This window comes from Lolium perenne, chromosome 3, assembly GCF_019359855.2.
Source record: "Lolium perenne isolate Kyuss_39 chromosome 3, Kyuss_2.0, whole genome shotgun sequence".
Classification (NCBI taxonomy): domain Eukaryota; kingdom Viridiplantae; phylum Streptophyta; class Magnoliopsida; order Poales; family Poaceae; genus Lolium; species Lolium perenne.
Genome location: NC_067246.2, coordinates 216,418,659 through 216,431,845, shown reverse-complemented (window position 1 = coordinate 216,431,845; position 13,187 = coordinate 216,418,659). Strand labels below are relative to the sequence as shown.

General features: G+C 45.8%; 1 protein-coding gene across 2 annotated transcripts; it reads left to right on the top strand.

Moving 5' to 3' along the window:
- Nucleotides 1–2,116: 2,116 nt before the first annotated feature.
- On the top strand, nucleotides 2,117–8,991 carry LOC127343349 (wax ester synthase/diacylglycerol acyltransferase 11). Of its 2 annotated transcripts, none has more exons than XM_071828322.1 (7): nucleotides 2,117–2,458; nucleotides 5,181–5,813; nucleotides 5,904–5,970; nucleotides 6,075–6,148; nucleotides 7,963–8,193; nucleotides 8,265–8,402; nucleotides 8,560–8,991. In XM_071828322.1, exons 1-7 carry the CDS (start codon nucleotides 2,123–2,125, stop codon nucleotides 8,716–8,718), a joined length of 1,638 nt encoding a protein of 545 aa, XP_071684423.1. In that variant the 5' UTR covers nucleotides 2,117–2,122; the 3' UTR covers nucleotides 8,719–8,991. The 2 variants fall into 2 exon arrangements, with proteins under 2 accessions (XP_071684423.1, XP_051225423.2); XM_051369463.2 differs by having other exon boundaries at nucleotides 2,132–2,458; nucleotides 7,963–8,178.
- Nucleotides 8,992–13,187: the final 4,196 nt, after the last annotated feature.

Below are 13,187 nucleotides of genomic sequence, written 5' to 3'. Positions count from 1 at the left end.
GTGTGGTTTGGCCGCCCTACGCTTCTTCTTCGTCCCCCCTCTGGACTATGTCTTCGTTACAGAAAAATATTGACTTCGGCTTGTGTTTCGTCCAATTCCGAGAATATTTCCTGTACAACTTTTCTGAAATACAAAACAGCAGAAAATTCGGAACTGACACTATGACATCTTGTTAATAGGTTAGTGCCAGAAAATGTATAAAAGTGCAACGAAGTGTGATAAAAACATATATGAATTGGTGTAAAACAAGCATGGAGCATCAAAAATTATAGATACGTTTGCGACGTATCACCCAACTGTAAATTTTTCACCAAACATGTTATTTATCATTATGGAGAGATACCTCTAGTGAACTGTGGACCCCGGTCCTTTCTTTTGCACTGATAAAATCATACTATTATGTTTACTTACTGCAAGCACTGTTCTCGTTAATTTCACTGCAAACAAACATCTCTTTCCACACTATACGGTTAATCCTTTGTTTTCAGCAAAATCGGTGAGATTGACAACCTCACTGTAAGTTGGGGCAAAATATTTTGGTTGTGTTGTGTGCAAGTTTCACGTTGTTGCTGACGCAGATAGTGCGCCCTGCCACAAGTCAGCTAGCAACACCTTCAGAAGTCACGTCTTTCTCCTACTGGTCGATTAAACCTTGGTTTCTTACTGAGGAAAAACTTGCTACTGTACTCATCATACCTTCCTCTTGGGGTTCCCCAACGGTGTGCCATCTGCGCAACATCAAAAGGCCAGGTAGGTTTGCTAGATTAACCTCACCTTAGCTAATCTCGGTGATTTCTGTAATCTTATCATCAATAAAAGCAAACAAGCACCATGTAGGGTTTCTTCTTTGCAAGCCTAAAGCTGGGTAAACATTGTTTTGTCCCTTGTGTCTTGTGCTTGTACACCGTCAAAACCACCAACATGCTTCTCCCCAAAATCCAAGTCCATCACATATGGGCATTGTCGTGGTTACCCCATGTCAATTGCCGTCGTCTGTGGGAAGTACGCGTGTTGGATCCATGGTTTCCGCGGTTTCTATCCCAGAAATCTACAACCTGTTTGTTCTCGGAGAATCGACCTATTTTGGATCTGTGACCTACAAACCACACACGCTTACTGTGCGACCGGCCTTTGCCTCCTTCAACGAGGGAGAAGAGGTGACCTTTGGGAGCTTCCGCTTCCACTTCAGTTCAGCAGGTTCTATCCTCCTTACGGATCCAATCTGCTCAGTCCCAATGGAGTCAACATTACCATCAACTACTACGGTATCTGCAATGACATCTTCTGTCGGCTCTTGCAGCGAGCTTTACTCAGCGTCGACTCCAAACTCAACATATGCATAGACCTCTACTCCAACAACAGTCTACTCCTCCGATTCTGATTCTCATCACGTTGCGAATCCATACGACTTTAAGTCATGAGAGCTGCCTCGCCACCCGCGATGGCGGTGCTAGCCAGAGCACTCGCCTGACACATTTTGAGTGTGCGGTAGTCATAACTACTGAAACTCCCGTTGCGGTTACGGCCAAGGACGCAACGAAAGCTCCTCTCGATGAAAACACCACCGAAAGTGTTTTGCCGATAGAACGGAAGGAAACTCGTATTTGCTTTATGATTCGTGCTGCGAAGTATGATTAAATTTGTTATCTTCAGATATATCTCAAACCTATTAAATTGGGACCAAACATATTTTCCTGCATGAGTCAAAATCATTTCTGTGGGCTGAGTGCACTCTGACTGGTTGAGTTGACGCGGCTCCTCTAACTTGCTGAAGGCACGTCAGAACTGCCTGCCTGCACCTTCTAGAGATTCCAATTGCCGCCCCTGAAAAGACTTGAGTTTTTAGCGGTGGCCTTCCTAATGGCGTTTTCCTTCGTCCGCCAACGCTTGCACTGGGCGGTCGTGACGACGAACAATACGACAAGTCTACCAGCACTGAAAGCGCAATCCGGCAGCCCCCAAGTCGCACCGAGGTTCTCCTCAAAACTCACACGAAAAGGCAACGCGCAGGTTCCCCGAAAGAAAGAAAAACCGACGCACGGCAGCGACGCGCGTGCGCGCCGTGTCCACGCACCTGCACCGGCGCTGCCCCGCCACGACCGCTACTGTGCACCACCGTCCCATGCTGCTTCAGGTCTACAAAAACGAGCAGTCCACAGGTACACCGTACACACAAGCACGCACACGCGGCCGCGGTCACGCCGTAGCGGAAGGAAGGATGGATCGCCGCCGCGGCGCCGCGATGCGGAAGCCGGCGCTGGAGATCGACGCGACGCGCACGGCGGCGGGCAAGGAGGAGGAGGAGCCGGTGAGCCCGACGGGGCGGCTGTTCCGGGAGCCGCACTTCAGCTGCCACATCGTCTCCGTCTTCGGCCTCGGCGGCGCGGTCGACCTCCCCGCCGTGCGGGCCGGCCTCGAGGCCTCCCTCGCGCGCCACCCGCGCTTCTGCAGCCTCCAGGTACGTTCTTCGTTAACCTGCCCATGCGCCGTGATTCGCTTAACTGGCTAGGAGAAGCCATCCTAGAAGCTGAAAAAAAACTCGTCTAACCAGTGCTCTGCCATTTGCATGGAGATCAGAATACAAAATACCATCGGATTTGTACTATTCCTCTTTCCCAAGTTTTACAGTACTTCGTATTTTTTTTCCTGGGATAAGATCGATTCGTATTGTTGGCTGTACAGAGCACAAACTACTCACCGATACATAATCAAATGCAAAAGTGAAATGAAGAGAACTAATACCGGGCGGCGATTCGGAAATTAATTCAATACAGCTACTTAGTGCGTATGCTCCCTAAAAAAGTGTCAAAAAACTTTGGAAATTTTTTTACGTACGTGTCCATCACATTTAATATGCGCACGTAAGGTTAGGAAAAAAACCCAATATTTTTTGGTTTATTAGAAAGGACAAAAACAATGTCTCGTAAAAAGACTTATTTTAGCATCAAATTTTTGATCATATTATGTTTATCACACAACGAGTCACTTTTTACAAGAGGATATTTTGCCTTAGTTTTTCGATATTTAAAATACGCTAAAATGCATTCCAAATAAAGAGAGCACATCCATTCGAAGTCGAAACGTCGCTCAACGGCCAAACCAAGTACACAATTTTTTATTAAAAACTTCCAACGGTTCGCGTTGATCGGTGTTGTAGCTACCTATTTGGGCCCATCGCAGAGAGTACCTACGGGTGCACGTTAGCAAATGTGTCGGTTTCAATTTTTGGGGAGTTGTGTTGCGCTGAGACAAACTTGTTCCCTATTTGAATCGTCTCCTTGTGCTTTCCATTTTCGATCTTATCTCAACGATTTCTTCATCGATCCACGTTGGAGAAAGGAAGGATTCGGTGGTGGTGGGTGTCGGCACAGATTACATGTTTGCGGCGGAGGCTACATCTTCATAGCAGAGTGTTGCATTACCGTCGACATGGAGATTATAGTACAAAGTACAGTCTATGTATTGTTTCTCTTTCTTAAGTTCTAATATTATTTTTGAGGGTATGCAAATATATCTTTATACAAGATAGAGAACATTTACAAGATAATACCACTCGAACAATTAGGAGAGAACACACCAAAGGGGAAAATGTGCTACTAGCTCACATTAAATTCGTAAAATACCAGCTCATTCTCAGAAGATATAGAATATTTAAAGATTATACTATTTCTCTTATCTAAATAAATGTCGTACACATCTCTTCGATGCAGAGGCCGGTGATCTTAACCTCCTTTTGGAAAATATTGTTCCTCTTCCCGGGATCGAATACTAATGGATATACAAAGCACAAACTGCTCACACAATTACTGTTCCTCTTCCCAGTTTCTAGTACTAATGGTTGTACAATGAAAAAACTGCTCCACGGATTCATGGGTATCAATACTTTGTGAAGAAAAAAAAGTGAAGGAGATTATTGGAGTCGCCTTTCCTTTAAAGAAGGAAAGGAAATATGAGTTGCCCCTGCACACCTAAAATTAACAAGGAAGCAACTAGTCTCAACGCCCAAGAATTAGCTTAATTTTTCATGGGTTGCAACTCTTCCAATCAGCACGAATTACGAGACAAATCAAACAGTTAGAAACACTTTTATCAGCTGCAAACTACTTGTAGTTGGAAAAAATATTTTTAACCCACTTGCAACTCAAATAAAGCACGATTCATGATACAAATCTAATGGTTAGATAATCAACCGATATCTAAGCTAATTCTCGATCAACCGATAACTAGCAAAACCGAATTAATAAGTCAGCGACGCTAGGTTCTTCCACTCTTGATCGATGGGATGCCTTTATTGTTAGGCTTAAATTTTAAAGATACTAACTTCAATTTTCAATACTCACGAGCCTTAGACTAGTCCCAATGGGAGTATCATAAGTAGTATCATGCACGTGTTAGCAAAAAACTGATATGTCACATTAATTAATGAGGTGAGAGATGAGAATAGTATCATAATATGATACCGTATCATGACACATAAACCAAGAAAACTTCATGACAAATACATCATGTACACACATTTGCATTGAGATTCTACAAAACATTAAATATGACATAAGTATGATATCATATTATGATACTACTATGCATTGTGGAGGTGGTATCATAAACTAGTATCATGTACATGATACTAGTGTATGATACTTCCTATTGTGACTAGTCTTATCGAGCTAGCTGTGTGGCCGATACGATTTGCCCAGAGAGCTAGTCCTCTTGGTAATAAACGCTGTGATAGTTCAGTGAAGTAATTGGGTTTGCAGTCCTTTTGCCCGGAGAGCTAGTCCTCATGTGTTCCGTGTTACACTGTAGAAACTTAACTGTCTGCAGTCTGCGTATTCAATCTACGAATGTAGCCCCTTAATGTGACTATGTAGCTTGTGTGATCGACTGATGTAGACAAATTGATCAAATCAATTTCGAGTGTGGCTGGCTTTTTTTTCCGTGCCTAGTTCAATCACAGTACGTTCCCATCAGCAAACCAATATCAGCTCTGAGGAAAATATATACTTCCCCCAGTCTAAAAAATGAAGTGACTCAGATTTATCTAAATTTCTCTAGATACATGTAAAATCTACATAAATCCAAATCAATTATCTCTAGAAACATGGCACAAGCCGAAACCAAATACCGATCCCGGTGAGAAACCAGAAATATGGCGTCGAATCACATGTGCAGCTGTGCAGGTTGTGGACGAGCAGGAGGAAGACCCTAGACCGAAGTGGGTCCGAACAACGGTGAACATCGACGACCACGTCATCGTGCCGAGCCTGGACCCCACCGCCACGTCGGCGGACCCTGACAGGGCTCTGGAGGACTATGTGTCGTCCCTGTCCACGCTTCCAATGGACCACTCCCGCCCGCTCTGGGAGCTGCACGTCCTCGACTTCCCCACCTCCGAGGCCGCCGCCGCCCTCGTGCTCCGCGTGCACCACTCCGTCGGCGACGGCGTCTCCCTGCTGTCTCTCTTCATCGCCTGCACCCGACGGGCCTCCGACCAGGCATCGCTCCCGGCCCTGCCGAGCACCACCGCCGGCCGCCGCCGCGCTGGCCCCGTGTACGCCCTGTCGTCGCGGCCGCGGCTCTCCCCTTCTTGGGACGCCCTGGCGGCATTCGCCGCGTGGGTCCTGTCGTTTCTCGTGCTCCTGTGGCACACGGTGGTGGATGTGGCGTGCTTCGCCGCGACGGCGACGTCGGTCCTGGGCGACCCGCCGACGCTGTTCAAGGGCGCCGAGGGCGTGGAGTTCCGGCCCAAGCGATTCATGAACCGGACGCTCAGACTTGACGATGTCAAGTACGTCAAGAACGCCCTAAACTGCGTATGTGAATCCTCATACCTTGGTTTTATTTCTATCCCATATGTCAAAGATAATTGACCTCTGAAATGCAATTCCTCTCTACTCCTGCAGACTATAAACGATGTGCTGCTTGGAGTGACTTCTGCCGCATTGTCTCGGTATTATTTTAGGAAAACAGGTGAGCTCGGGTAATTTGAGCTGGTTGTCTTCTTTTTTTGAGAGAGATGCAGACGGTCTTGTTACTTCCATGAGATTGTTCTAACCAGCCTTAACTATGTTTAGGAGAAAGTGGCAGCGAGACCATCAAGGTGCGGTCAACTCTTCTTGTCAACCTAAGAAAGACCCCTGGCCTTCATGTAAAGAACCTTCCCAACTATCCTCTCTTTTTTTTGAAACGGAGGCAAAAGCTCCATTAATTAAGCAGAAACAGTTTTTAGGAGAAAACCGGGCGAAAACCATACAACAAGACACCACGGGGCCAAGCCCCCACTCGCCACGCCACAAGGGCAAGCCAACTCAAACCCACTACCGATACAAGAGACGACACACTCGCAAAGATCAGCTTGTCATCCAACCAAGCCGAAGAGAAGACGCCGTGCCTACTATGAGAGGAGCAGACACGGGACACTCCAACATAGCTGAAGAAGACGAACCGCTCAGAGAACTGCGCCAAAACGACCTTGTCGCCCTCGCGACACAAAGTCGATGTCCTCAACACTGTCAGGATGACGAACATTCGGAGCCGCCGCTCCGACATACCGCTGCTTCGTCGCGCCCTGCGCGTCCACCAAGACCACCACCTTCCGGGGCCGCCGCCCCGACATACCACCGCTCGCTCTCGAGCTGCAACGCCGCACAAACCGTCCACTCGCAACCCAAGCTGCACAGGGCAAACGGCCGCAGACCACGGCCATCACACCAACTCATCCGGGGCCGCCGCCCCGACATAACGTCCGACCGTCCCCACTAGGACGCATCCGACCGAGCCGACTACCCTGCCGCCCACACGGCCAGAGTCGCCACCCAAGGCGTGGCAAGCCACATCCCCGCACCATAGAGATGCTGCCGCACCGCCTTCCGGGGCTGCCGCCCCGGCTCACAGCCACCTACCCGAGGCCGCCGCCTCGACATCCTCCAACCCGTCCGGCATGGCAAGATAGCACGACAAGCAAAACCACCACCGCCGAGAGAAGGTCAGGCGCTCCAAGACGACGCCTCCAAGAAGTGAAGCGACGAGACCGTCGCCGTCGCCCGCACCGGCCGAGGCCAGAGCTTGGGTTTTCACCCGGAGAACATGAAACCTTGAATGCAGGAGAGTTAGGAGCCCCACAACGATGCCTTCAAGAAGGGGAACGGCGCCCCGGGGCGTCGTCATCGCCGGCACCGACCGAGTCGGGCAGGGCTTTCACCCGGAGCACCATCCTGCCTAGGTGTCCTTCACCGGCAGGGCAAACAAAGCATGCCGGCCAGCAAGCCAGCGCCGATGCCCACCATCCCGCCGTCATGCCCTTGAATCCCAAGGCCACCAGCACCTAGCCACCGCTCGCCAGATCTGGACGCAAGGACCAGACTGCCGCGTCCCCGCCACCCCGCAGCGCGCCGACCACTGGGAGGACGCCACCGCGCACCGGGGACGCCGCCCCAACCATCCATGGCGGCCAGCAAGCTGCCGCCGCAGATCCTCCGCTCAGCCAACCCGCGCCGTCACGGGAGGGAAACGACCAGAGCCGCTGCTTCCCCTGCACCGCCGCAACCCCACATCACCACACGACGCCCAGCCCTCGCTGCGCCTCGCCCTGTAGCCACCACCGGAGTCCAGGGCCGCCGCCCTGGCTTACCGCGCCGCTCCGCGCTTGAAGACGACGGAGGTCGTCGATGCAGGGCTCCCCCCCACCACCTTTGGCAGTGAGGGGCCCGCCGCCACCGCGGCAACAGCCGGCGGCAGCGGCGGCGAGGAGGGGCGGCGTGGGGAGTGGCCCCTGGCGGCGCGGATGGGAGCCCTCGGGTCGCCCCGGCAGAGCGACGCGAGGGGATTTTTTCAGAACAACAGCAGGACCCTGATGAAACTTTGTCCAACTATCCTCTCTGATCACAATATATATGTTAGTTCAGAAAAAACAACACCACACACACGTTTTTCATTCTGCCAACTAATCTGTGTTATGTGCAGACGCTGGCTACTATGATGGAGTCTGGCAAAGACAACGGTGCGCAGTGGGGGAATCGGCTCGGCTACATGATACTCCCGTTCCACATAGCCAAGCGCGACGACCCTCTCGGGTACGTCCGGAAGGCGGCCCAGGTTGCGCGCAGGAAGAAGAGTTCCATGGAATCGGCCTTCACGTTCTGGAGCGGGTCCGTCGTATTGAAAATCTTCGGCATTAAGGTGCTCGTCGTTTTGGTATTTCTCATCTTTCTTGTTAGCTTTGTGACCTGGCTGAAAGTGTTAATCAATCGTATTACTTTCCACAGGCCGCAGCTTCTCTATGCTACGGCATGATGAGGAACACCACTCTGTCCTTCTCCAACGTCGCCGGGCCAACCGAACAGGTGGTCTTCTACGGCCACCCCATCGTCTACATTGCCCCCAGCGTCTATGGGCATCCACATGTAAGTTCCGATCAAGCTCATTATCTTTTCGGTTTGCTGGCTCAAATTATGTATGTCTCCAGTTGTTTCATACTTGGAACTATCGGCCGTTTTCTCTTGGAGTGTCATAATTTCTTCTTATATGCTATTAATCAGTCGGTTTCGATGTGTACTACAGGCCCTGACAATGCATTATCAAAGTTACGCTAACATTATCAAGCTAGTCCTAGCAGTTGACGAAACACAGTTTCCAGATGCTCATGAACTTCTGGATGACTTCGACCAGTCTCTCAGGATCATTAGGGAGGCAGCTTCAGAAAAACAAAAGGACACATGAAAATATGTTTCACAATAGTAGAATGTAAGAAGGGGGAGATGAGTGCGTACACAAAATTCAAAAGATTTTTTTATGTATGACTAGAAGTCCTAGAATGGCAGGGCCGGATCGGCCGTGGAATTTCCAATCATTCTTGATGTATTGCCGCAACTGCATGGATCAACCATTGGTGATGGACATTACAAGGCAGAAGAAGAAGTTGACGTACAGCTTTCTCCATATATGTGTACAAACCATGTATTTTAAGAATGCTTATTGTTGTCGTTGCTTGAAGCCCACATTAGTCCTCTAGGGCAGCATAGAGGAAAATCCTAGCCAATGCAAAGGATGTCTCTCGCGGCAGACAACGATAATTCATTCTAACACCTGGATTCACAACACCCGAACATTTTTCCTCACATGCCATACCAAGGTCTGGCACATGTGTAGCACAACAGGAAACACACAAGGTGCCGACGGCCATGCACTGTGCCAACGGCTAAATATTGGTACCGTCCGCATAAGGCCCGTTCCGGCCAGGCCAGCACGCAAGTCGTCGACACAGGAAGGCATGTGCCGATGGCAACCGTCGGCATAGTTTTGGCCATCGACACAGACTCTTCGCCGTGACGGCGAGGTAACAGCATTAGGCATGTGCCGATGACTGCTATTTTCTATTTTACCACATTAATCTTAGAAAAATCATAATTAAATCATTATAATTTAGAAAATACAAATAATATATTTAAAAATCAGAAAAATAAGATCTATCTTAGAAAAATATCGAATTTGGAATATTGCAAATATCTCAAAAAAAAACTTCTCAAAAATGAGCTATCATAATCGATGTTTCATGACTTTCACGCCAAACGACCAATGTTATGGCTAGAATCTTCGCATATTTTGTGATAATGTGCCCATATTATGCACACATGTGCATCTTAGGAAGGCGAACAATTAATGTTGCAGAACGAAGCTTTCATTTTCGTTGCACCAAAAAACTATTTTCCATTTTCTGAGTCCTAAAAATGGGATGTTTTGTGAAGCAACCACCAAATGAAACTTTCACAATGATACCATTCTATTTAAAAAAATACTAGACCACCTTAAATGCACAATTTTCCAACCAGGGTATCTTAAATATTTTTATCCACCCCTCGTGAAAAAGACAAATTCCTGCCAAATCAGTAGGAAGTCGGTCAGATTGAACTACAGGCACATGATCTAATGCCCATGATTTTTTTGGAAAAATCATTTTTAGGTTCAAAATGTGATATATAGGTCATATTTGGATTCCTCACATTTTTCTGATCGATTTAGATATATTATTTGTCAAATTTTGATTCACAGATTAAAGATATTAATTATTCCATATTAAATAGAAAAGGACAAAAAATAAAATTATTTTGTTGTCATTTGAATTCAAGATTAATATTACTTATTTTGTAGTTTACATAAGTAATTGTCTGGAATAAAAAAAAAGAGATGTGCGACATCAACGAATAGGGTTAATAGGATTGATATGGTAGTACTATCAACAAGGTGATATTTCTTTCACGGAAACTCGTCCGGAAGGAATACAGAAGTTAAGCGTGCTAGGGCATGACCGGAAAGTTTGACCACGAGTGCAATGTGACCTAATATTAAGTTAGAGTTTAAATGGTCCATGTGAGACATTAAAAAAATTGAAAAAGAAGATTTTTTTTTTGAAAAAATCGAGCCAGAATTGCCAAACGACCGTTAGTTCTATGCTGACGGTCATCGGCACGGGATGGTGTACCGACGGCCAGCCTGTGCCATACTTTTGTACTAAAACCCTCAAGCGGGACTAAGCAAGATTCACTTCCAAGACGATTGTATGTCAAATAAAGGTCCTCTTAGTAAAATTCATGGACAAGGGTATGATGGAGATAGTAACATGAAAGGAGATACTGAAGGGCGAACCACCGTCAGCGAAAAGAGCGGCGAGAAAGTCAGTCATCGCAGCGGAGTCCAACACACTCGAAATACTACTTCGGATGTAGCTGGCGATTTAAGCGACGATGGAGGGGTGGGAGGCAAAGGAGAGGAGGCGTGGCGCGAAAGGAAGACGCGAAGCAACGGTATCAGCTGTGGTCGCTGGAAGTAGGAATCCACGTCAGTTTTGGTTCCGGCGCCAACATCCCCTGTGTAGTGAGGATGGCTCGGGACGACGGACACTATATTGGACCATACCGAACAAAAGGTGCTTTAGGGTGCGCGGCTGGAGGCGATTAAACGTTCGGCAAGTTTAAATTTCCTTTGGGGAACGCTTTGTAGGCTCGAGATGCTCTTAGCACTTTTACTTGGTTTGATAGTTGTGTATACCATCACCAGCGTCCTCTATATTGAAGTGTTTGATAAGATATATTGGGTGGCGAACGTCCTCAGTCCTCTACGATGCGGGCGGTGCCGCAGGAGCCGGCATCAGGGGACTGGCTGGCATAATCACTTTAATGGAGAGAGTAGCACGACGTTGTCTCAAGAAGCTCCATGTCATGGTTTCTACTCTCTTTGTTTGCAAATGTAAGATGTTTTAGGTATTTTTGAAATATACTAGATATAAACTAAAGTAAGTAAACCTATATAGTAAAAATAGACTAGATATAAATTAAAGTGGATGAAGCAAAGAAAATATTTCAACATCTTGAGAGCATTCTAGTAGCTGGTGCTTGGCTTAGTTCAGGAGTTTCTTCTGGCGGCATGCTGGTATGGTAGAACCGCAGATTGATCTGAGACTAGGGCACGGACGAGGGGAGTGCTGTACACCGAGCTGGTCGGTGTATACGGGCCACCGCACACCCCACCGACCAGGCCGGTTGGTTGGGCCACGGCCCATTAGTAGTAGATACTTTTTTCTTTTTTTTTGCTGTTTCTTTTTTGTTGATATTTTCTTTTTTAATATCTAATTTTTAAAAAAAATATTTCAGAGAACAAAATTTCAAAATCTGTTCAGATTCAAAATTTTGGAAATTTTAAAAATGTTCATATTTTGATTTAATTTTTTTCGAAATTTAATCATTTTCGGATATGGATATAATTTAAATTTGAAAAAATTTAAACATTTGTAAAATTTAGTTTTTCCAAAAATTAACATTCTTAGTTATGAACATTTTTCGAATTTGAACATTTTTTTCAAATTTGAACGCTTTATATATTTGAATGGATTTCAAATTAGAACGCTTTTATTATTTAAACATTTTTTGTATTTGAACATTTTTCAAATTTGAACATAATTCAAATTTGAAAAAAATTCAAATTTGAACGGATTTCAAATTTGAACATTTTTGTATTTAAACGATTTTAAAATTTGAATATTTTTTAAATTTTGAACAGTTTTCAATTTTGAAATTTTTCTGAATTTGAAATATTTTGAAATTTGAACAAAAATAAAAATAAACAAAAACAAAAAAAGAAACAAAAGGAACAGAAAATAAAAAAGGAAAAGGAAAGAAAAGAAAAGAAAAAAACAAAGAGAAACAGAAAACAGAAAAAAGAGGCGAACTGGGCCAACCAGGCCGGCCCATACCGCGCGCGGGAGGTGTGCGGCGCGTGGTAGCGGCCGACCTGGTCGGTGTATAGGATTTGCCACGGACGACCGCTCGGACAGATAAAACGGAAGTTGCAGGATGGTTTTAATTGGGCTCGGCTTCGATGTGTACATAGGCACCATGGGCCGAGTACAAATGCAGCAACACACGCAATTATCTGCTCAATTAGCACGTGCAATTCTCCTAAAAATATTCAGCACATACTAAAGGTACACCAGATCACTATAGAGGGGGGCGACCCCATGTATCTCGGGTGTGTCTAATTCTCCGTCGGTCGACTCAGAGTTAATTTAGTTATTAGTCAGATTATCGTTATCAAACTTCAAACATAACTTATAACTGCACGAATTATAAAGCAAATCTAACGCTGCGGTTCATTTTCTAAGTTTCTCTATTTGTAACCGGAAAAAATCTCAGTTAAAATCCACCTACAACTTAATTCAACTAGTTGAATGCCCGTGCGTTGCTACGGTTCCTAACTTGTAATCATGCAGATACATATTCATCCTTTAATAGGAATTCATCCTGGAATCTAAAGGGTGCTTATAAACATGCAAATACATATTTTTCATATGTAAATCGCAATGAAAGACTTGCAACAGAACAAGCGATAATGTAATGCACAATTTGTTTTATATCATTACATGTCTTGTAAAACATTTACAAACCTTCCAAGAATGATTGTCTTACTCTGAATCCTCATGTTAAGAAACCACTCAAACTTCAGGAGAACCAACATAAATCATTAAAGGGAGAAACATAGGAGTTAATTGCAAATAAATGTGCATACAAATGTGAGCTTTGAGAATTTTAGCAGCAATCCTTGCTTTAAACGTGCACGCGCAATTAGTGTCTTCCTCCCAACCAATATAGATCAACTAAAACGTATTACATGTCTATTAATAAAATTAAGCTAACCCC